Raw genomic sequence first — 9005 nt, forward strand, 5'->3', positions numbered from 1 at the left:
TTATACACCTTTGTCATTGTAACTCAACCTTGCCTTTAAATTCATGAAATTTCATCATTTTTTACCTCTTCTCTCCTTTGAATATGTCATGCAAATCTCTCTTGCTTTTGTATCTGAATGCTTTCTTCCCATTTTCTATGTATGAATGTTCTATTAACCATGTTTGTAGCTATTGGTTGTAAATATTTCCTTTCCTTTAGCATTCTATCAAACACTAATCCTCACATACACCTCTACAAACTAGTAAGATAGATAATTGAGTTAGCTCTTCTAGTTGTTTTCATTAATATACTATGTTGTCTTGGGCAAGAAGAAACATGTTCTACTCCTGGTGCATCAACACCCCTTTTGCTTTCTTGCATTTTCTCTTTCCCTTTCACTTGGCAAGCTAATAGGATGGGTTTGAGTAGGGCTTCTAAGTGTTGTGTTAGATTAACATTCTGCATCTAGATTTAATAGGAAGTTGGTCTTCTCGAGATATTCAACCTCATTCGCAAGTCTCTCACAAATTGAGGTTGTTTCCATTGTGTCATTAGAATGTTGGATTCAATATCCAACAAGGTGCAGTTTCATGTTTCAAGTACCAAATGGGATATATAGCTTGCTAACCACCTTACAAAGATAGAAACAATATTTCTTGGACAATGTGAAAAGTGAATTTTACTATAAAATTGAATATAATCAAATCACTAAATGACAAATCTCATAAAACCTCGTAATCTTCGTGAACAATTATCAAACACTAAATCTTGTTCATACGGTATTAAATATTTATTTCCATGTCGAAAGGCATATTATGGCATAGAAACAAATGTTCTTTCACCCTCACCCTCACCCTCTAGAGACAAATGGTTCCAAAATGCTATACAGTGCAATAGCCGAGGTGGGCTTGAAAATGTAGCACGGGCTTAGGTTCATTGAATTTGGTTTAGAATGAATGGCTGTAGCCTGTAACTATATTCTACTCTAGAATCATGGACTGGTATGAAATGTAAACAAATACTTGTATCTGTAGAAGTCAATGTGCAATGCCAACACTAATTCCAAGAGCTTTCACGAGTGGTGGCATTGGAAGGAGCAAAAACCACAGTGCTGATTCATAAATGTTTATTTGTTTGTCATAGATACATTATCATCTAGAAAGCTTTAAATAAGTCCATTCCATCTTTCCCCTGCAGTAGGAGCCAATATGACTAAATATAAGCCACCATTCTCATGCCCGTCCATGTGAATAAGATTCCCCTGGACCCACAAAACTTCTCCAAGGTGATTATTCTGCCCAGGTTGTGTTTGGTACATATCTTTGTGACCCACAATACTTGTCCAAGGTAATTATTCTGCCCAGGTTTTTCTTTTTGGAATCTTTGTAACCCACAATACTTGTCCAGGGAATTATACTCTCCAGGACTTGAGGGATGTGATTCATGCAAGCCCTTACCTGGTGGTTCCAAGGGGAAAGCATATTGAAATTTCTGTTTAACTAAAACTATGGCTTCCACAGAAATTATTGCAGTTCCTCCTATCTACAGGTTTGCAGGATTGTGGACCTACTGACAGATAATTATATTTAAAATAACGATAATCCATAAGTAAATTGTAATCTGATACAAAACAAATGCACATTTATTCTGTCCAGGACTTGAGGTGTGTGATTCATGCAAGCCCTTATTTAGCAGTTCCATGGAGGAGGCATATCAAAACTGTGTGTGTAACTAATCTATGGTTCCATAGAAATTACCGCATTTCTTCATATCAACAGGTTTTCCAGGATTATGGACCTATTGACAAATAATAATTTTTAAAATAACAATTATCCTTAAGTAAATTGTGATCTGATACAGAACGAATACACATTCCCTGCAGCACCTGTTAAGCTACTGCTCCACCTACAGTTTGAAATTGTAAAAAAACTTGATTGAACCTCTACCCTCTACAGCCTGTGTCTTTCTTCCCCTAAGTTTAATAAAAGCGCATCCTTTTTAATGAAATACAAACTCTAAGGAATATTTTATGCTCTCTTTCACGTTTCAGGCTCCTCATTGTCATACATGTTTCCCTTTTTATTTGAACACCTTACCATCTTGAATGCAGATCTTGCATTCCGATTAACCCAGCACCTATATTGCGTGTTAGCCTTAAAATTTAAGTATGAATACAAGAAATATAACATGTGCTGCTGAGTCATTAGGCATGAAATAACAGATCTAGAGTTCATGTAATCACAATCTATTTAATAATTTAACTAAATGATTTAGCTCCTACATCTTTACAAAAGGCAATTACATGACATCCTAAATACCAGTTCACTGTCTAATTCATATATAAAGTTCAAGAGTAACAAGCATTCACGCATTTACTATATTTTACAACAGTACAAATAGGAAAAATCATTAAATCTATTTATATACTTATTAATTTTATGTACATAAGTTACAAATACTTTATTTTCACAATATTGAAAGATTTCTATATGACAAGCTAGAACATAACAAGTCATCAGATGGACCACCACACTGTTCTCATCCCAAGTTACTGTCCCAATATGGAGAAAAATAGATTAATAGTTAGAACTGAGAACCAAGCATCAGAACCGGAAATGACAATTGACAGATTTTTAAAAAGAAATGTCATTTCCCATAAGTAATCTTTATAACCGAGTTTCAGAAGCAAAAGCAATATATGCATCTGGTTAGTGCTAAGTAGTGTTTGTCTCAACTCGGCCTCTTTTGTGCCCATTCAACATAATCATCCAAAAGCAAAGGCCATGCATCAGATGAATCATAATTATCAAAGCTTGGATAATTGATCTGTATCAAAACTTAAAAAGACATTAACAATCATCATAAATATAAATTATCTAAAAAGTCAAAAAACAATCGGATGTGCATATCAAGCATACGCTGCATACCTTATCAAAAAAGCTTAGAAAACACTGCCACTGGTCAAGAATAATGGCTTTACAATCCTCCTGATTCTAAAAACATGAACAAACTTCAGTCAAAAAACAGACTGCAGACAAATCACAGGAAAAATGAAAGCAAACTTCAAGATACAAGATACAAGATGAGAAACGATGCATTTAAATAACGTTACTTCAGTCAAAAAACAGACTGCAGACAAAACACATGAAATATGAAAGCAAACTTCAAGATACAAGATGAAAAACAATGCATTTCAAATAATGTTATTGAGCTTTGAAGTGCTCTCTGTATTTGAGAGATACACCCAATTAAGCCTAGAATACCTTCAAAAATTCTATCAAAGATTCAACCTGAGCAGGATTACGATTTCCTAATACCAGCTTCAGCAACTCACAGACACTTTCTATGTCCAGATATTTTTGTCCATCTTCTGTATGATAAAAAATGTTGCAAAACGGTTATGAAAATAAAGAAAACTAAATGAATATTTGAATGAGATGAGACACTGAAAAATAAGGAAGTAAATACCTGTCAGACAGTACTGGAAAGAGTAAGTATAAAAGTCCCAGAAGCTTTGTGAACGCATGACCTTAACAATGTGCAATACAGTAAAATAATCAGACTGGGAACAAAAGATATTACTCCACTTAAGGAGTGAGTCAGATTCAACATTTTCACATGCCTATATATATGACTTCCTATGTAATCTCGTATACATATTTGACATTCTTGGAAGGTTTGTAAATTCAGAAAGAGTTTCTTAAACACAGAACCTCTTCACCTCTTGCTCTAATGCAGGAAGTGAATTCTTCAACTTATCAATGGTATTGACTTTCAATGATTGAAGGCCTCTGTGCCACTCCTCCTATAGCACAACATACAATAAGATATAATTTGGAAAGGCTTCTAAAGATTAACTGCAGTTGACATATGCATGTACATGGTAGTATACTTAATCAGATAGAAAACATACCAATGTAAAATATCCCTGCCGTGCAGCTCGCATCTTCCTGAAAATATAAACTTTGCTCATCAGAATTCAGATGCCAAATATCATTTAAATTGGAAAAATGGTAAATCCAAATACATTTAGCTTACCAAGCAAGCATTAGGAGTTTGACATCCATTATCTCAATTTTCAGATCCATGCACAATCTTTCTATTGTTTCAGGGCTGCTAGCCATGTTTCAAAAGTCAGATCATTTAAAGAAACATTAATGACACAATGCATGTTACTAAATGCAAACTTAAGACCTCTTCACATGTTGATCTCTAACAAAAAGGAATTTGTTGATAATTACAATATAATAAGGTCCATGGGATTATCAGGTCCTATCTCATTAGCACACCCAAGAAAGGATAGGATGTCAAATGGGGAGGAAAATGGTTATCTGGAAGAACTTATAGCATTTGTTTAGCTCAACAGTTCTAAGGCCCAACTGATACTGTATGATGATTATTTTTGGTTTGATTAGACACAGCATGTCTGTCTTATTAATATTTCAAAAACAGTTATATGCCATTGTGCACATCTAAGGTAGAAATGTCATGATTAGGGTAAATGGTCAGAAATAAATTGCAAATTGATTGTTCTTTCTTGTCATTTGTGTAAGCAGAATTGTCAATATGTAAACCCAAGAAGGTTATTTGTTCTACAAAAACAAAATAGCCGATACAGATTGAGGCCAGCAGAGTAATTTCAAAATAAAATCACTTAGACTAGAATATTCATAGAGTGCTAGGGCTATGCGTTTTATCAAATAGTAGAACTCTTACCCTATAACATCAGGCGAGTCCTTGTCTGCATATCGCTGAAATATAGAGTCTATTTGCTTCAAATCCTTATCAGCTCCTTTGCTAGCTGTTGTTCAGACCACAGGCAAAATTATTAGGAAGTAAAGCAGGTCCGCTCTACATGAAACATCAACATAATAGTGGTCAAGCACATTCAATTTTTCAGAACTTCGGTTCAATAGTGAATGTAGGATTATTTTCAACGAAGTCAAAATGGTCAGTAGAGACGACAATTCCTTAAAACAATTTCCATTTTGACTACAAATGACCAATGACATCAGATTTGAATGAGTTGTCTTAATAATGCAGATAAAAGCAAGGTTAAAGAAAACTTTCAAAACTGATACAGCTCAAAATATCCAGTTAGAATATTTTCAAAATCTATGTTTAGACAAATCACTACACTTCAAAAAAAAAAGGAAAAATATTTATCTTCCAGGCTGTATAGTTGGACATGAATTGCATATAAATAAGAAATTTGGTTCAGTTATGCTGCATATTAATGTTTTTAGGTTGGAACCGAGTTCGAACTTAACTAAAACAAGCTTCATAGAAACATAACTAAAACAAGCTTCATAGAAACATGAATCTCCTAGGGTTTTCAGTCTAATATTCAGTTGAACCCCATTAAATCAATTTGCACAAGCTCAAGAGGTAGAAGAATTGAGGCTCTCTACAGGCTCACATTCCAGAAGGCATGATAAAGTTGCGAATCGGTTAACTGGGTAAATTTCCAATCAACTTGCTCGGTAGGGTGCAAACTAAACAGTTCAGGCCAAGTGAAAGTACTAAGTGAATTTGACTGAAGAGAAAGCCCTCAATTCTAGCAATTACACAGTAGCTTATTCTTAAAAGGGTAATTTGATAAATTGCCCGAATTTAAACCTAAATCATCAAACCCCTGCTATTACATCGCCCTACAAAACTCAATTCAGTGTAAAAAATATATTTAACTGTATAAGATCAGAAAATCTCCATACCCCAGAAGTTGTGACCCTCAGCGTTTCCCCCTCCTGTCTTTCTTGATGGATTGAGACCCATCCTTACAAATTCTTCACAATTTATTGACTGACAGGCATAAAAGTTTTGTTACAAGTAAGAATTAAACCCTTCAAAAAATGCATCCTAAGATTTCTCCTCTCTGATAGATGATGATTTGCGTATGATGTTTATTGGGTAGCTAGTGGGTGTTGAAGGTATGCGATATATTGTCACTTTCATTGTCATGGCCGCCTGAATATCAATATTTAAAACCGGAGTGTTTATATATTGTTCTGAATGCATTGTAGCGGAAGGTGGACACTGCAAGAAAAGCATTACCGTGTACCTTTCCATCGCTGGCACTAGAATTAATATGAATAGTTTAGGGATGCTCCGTTTGTTTCTTCTACAACAATTCGAGAAATCCTCAAGAGATGAAGTGCAAGAGTGAATTGAGCATTTCTTTGTTTGTTTTGTTTCCACTAGGTCGCCTAAAGCTAGTGCTAATCGGCTTGAAGTGGATGTACAGGGTCTCGTATTAGTATTATTGGTCCGAATATCAAGTATTTATTAGTTTTGTTAACTGCAATAAATGAAGAAATAAATCTTGAAATAAATTTTTTTTCTATGATTTTTAAAATTACATAAGAATTAATTATATATTCATTTTTTTCTTCTTTTTTAATTTTCTCTATCTTTTTTTTTCTATAACATTATTATATTCTTAAGGCAGGAATACTTATGCATTCACTGTATTCTATATTTTCAATTAGTTTAGCAAATCATTTGATAGGATTAAATTTTTTTGAACAAAAAATCTATATTTCATATTTAATTTTTATTTTAAATGATTATAAAAATATGACTTTTTTTTATTTTTATTTTTTTCTTGTACAACTTGAGTTGGTCTAGTGGTGGAGAACTTGTGCTCTTGGAAGAGAGGTCACAAGTTCAAATCCCACAAGGGGGTAAGGTATGTACACCTTATGGCTTCGGCCCACTTGAGTTGGTCTAGTGGTGGAGAACTATACAAAACAGGATACTAACTCTTACACACACCTACCCTAACCAAACAACCAAGTTATCTTCAAAAACAATCAAACTATAGAAGCCCCCCAAACTATATCAACCTAACAATTGTAGAGACCCTCTCCCCAATGTCCACCACCTTATCAATACTATTGCCAGAGAGCCACCCCAGATTTTCCTCCATCATCTTGCGAAATGGTGAGAATTCCCCATTAATGACTCTGACATGAAATACCTCCCAAGCCTCTGCCATGAAATTCGCCTTCTTTTTTCGCAACTCTGTGCCTGCCACCTACTCTTCGTCTTTCGAGTCTGAGACCTCTACCTTTGACAGCAGGCGCTCCGGGTTGAAGAAGGGGTCCGGGATGCTCGCCCACTCTTCTTCTACTTCCATAACTGCGCTTCCAACCACCTTCACGTCACATTCCCGGACAAACCGTGCAATTATCTCCACCACTGCTTCCTTGGATGGTTTCACATCCACTAATAGGCAAAGCACAATCTCATAAATGTGGTCGTCACACCAGTGCCTTTCTTTGCTAAGGGCATCTTGAACTAATGCCACGATCGCTGCTTGACCCTCAACATCAATGTCGAAGAGCCGATCACACTGCTCTTCCAGGGATTCCTCCCGACATAAGCAACTGAGCCCGAAATAGTGCACCATGGATGCAAAATGCTAAAAGTAATAGAGCAAACAATTTCACAAAAACCCCTCAAAGTAGAATTATTTATATGTTTTTTATGAAATTAGAAATAATAATTAAAAGTTGTTAGAATTATTTTAAGTTATTAGATGTTGCTTATATTTTTTTATATTCACCCTAAATGCACAAATACATCATCTTTCATAAATTCAAACTCCAATTACTCTTGATGAATTCCTTCTCACTATCACACAACAAAAAATTGAATCATACGGGTGACTAAATGTATAGATAATATGATGTAATAATTAAGAAATATAATGTATAATTAGTTAATTATATATTAAGAAAATAATTAATTTTAATATTATTATGATTTTTAAATATCCCTCTCCTCCCCTCTATCTTTCACAAATTATATCTATCTATCTACCTCTCTATCTTACTCTAGTTATCTCTCTAACCTCTACTTCTTTATATCTCTATCCCTCCCCTAATATGATGTAATAATTAAGAAATATAATGTATAATTAGTTAATTATATATTAAGAAAATAATTAATTTTAATAATATTATGATTTTAAAATATCTCTCTCCTCCCCTCTATCTTTCACAAATTATATCTATCTATCTACCTCTCTATCTTACTCTCGTTATCTCTCTAACCTCTACTTCTTTATATCTCTATCTCTCCCCTAATCCCCCTCATCCATCTCTCAATTTCTTTCTATCCATATTTTTCTCTTCCTCTATCTCTATCTCGTTATCCCTTTCTAGATCCCTTTTTTTTCTCACTAAATCACCCACTATTTATATCTTAGATTTTCTCATTCTCCCTCTCCCTCTCTATGTATTGAGATATCTCTCTCTCCCCCATATCTCCCTCCCTCACTTTATCTTCATATCTACATCTATCTTCCTCTTTCCCCCTCCCACCTTATTGGTGGGAACTTGATGCATTGTGTCTCTTGTTTTTGTTTGAAAAGACTATATATTTATATGTTAATTTTGAATTGAAACAAAAAGACTTCTCCAAAAGATATTACTTTTCAAAAGAATACTATTTGTTATTAATATTTTTTTTTTAAATGAATAAATAACTAATGTCAAGAGGCATTCTAAATAGTAGCAAGGGGTGGAGTACTTTTACATTTAAGCTTAAATTGACAACCATTTACATGTCAAAATATTAATATTAATTATAAACATAATATTTTCAAAATAAACATCACATAAAAACAAAGATATGCCCTCAACATAGTTATAAGTTGTATATACATATAAAATAAAAAATAATCTAATATTTCATAGTAAATATTTTTTTAGTTATTAGTAGACTTTAAGACTAATAAATTTAGTTAAAATACATATATATATTATTAGTTTTTTATTTTTCTATTTTTTTTAGATAATGAAAAGAAGTTTAAAATTTAAATATGAAAAATTGGATGTAAATAATCTTAGAAATTAGAATAGGGAAGAAAAAAAATATAGATACACTAAAATTTAAATGTCAATATAAATTTTAAGGTAAATAAAATAGTTTTAATTATATCTCTCGCCCTTTCTTTACATATATATATTTTTAAAATAAACTTCTTATATATACAAATAAAATATGTTTTAAAAAAAT

The 9005-nt window shown here is 33.3% G+C and overlaps 1 protein-coding gene across 4 annotated transcripts; it reads right to left on the minus strand.

Annotated features, from left to right (window-relative positions):
* Positions 1 to 2378: 2378 nt before the first annotated feature.
* LOC131049934 (uncharacterized) lies at positions 2379 to 6207 on the minus strand. 4 transcript variants are annotated; one of them, XM_057984038.2, is made up of 10 exons: positions 6036 to 6205; positions 5696 to 5783; positions 4698 to 4782; positions 4020 to 4094; positions 3895 to 3931; positions 3703 to 3786; positions 3450 to 3510; positions 3245 to 3348; positions 2909 to 2974; positions 2379 to 2807 (listed from the first exon to the last, which is right to left on the minus strand). In XM_057984038.2, exons 1-10 carry the CDS (start codon positions 6048 to 6050, stop codon positions 2712 to 2714), a joined length of 711 nt encoding a protein of 236 aa, XP_057840021.2. In that variant the 5' UTR covers positions 6051 to 6205; the 3' UTR covers positions 2379 to 2711. The 4 variants fall into 4 exon arrangements, with proteins under 4 accessions (XP_057840021.2, XP_057840020.2, XP_057840022.2 ...); XM_057984037.2 differs by having other exon boundaries at positions 3245 to 3351; positions 6036 to 6203; XM_057984039.2 differs by having other exon boundaries at positions 3245 to 3351; positions 6043 to 6201.
* Between the last annotated feature and the right edge of the window lie 2798 nt (positions 6208 to 9005).

Source organism: Cryptomeria japonica, chromosome 2, assembly GCF_030272615.1.
Source record: "Cryptomeria japonica chromosome 2, Sugi_1.0, whole genome shotgun sequence".
NCBI classification, from domain to species: domain Eukaryota; kingdom Viridiplantae; phylum Streptophyta; class Pinopsida; order Cupressales; family Cupressaceae; genus Cryptomeria; species Cryptomeria japonica.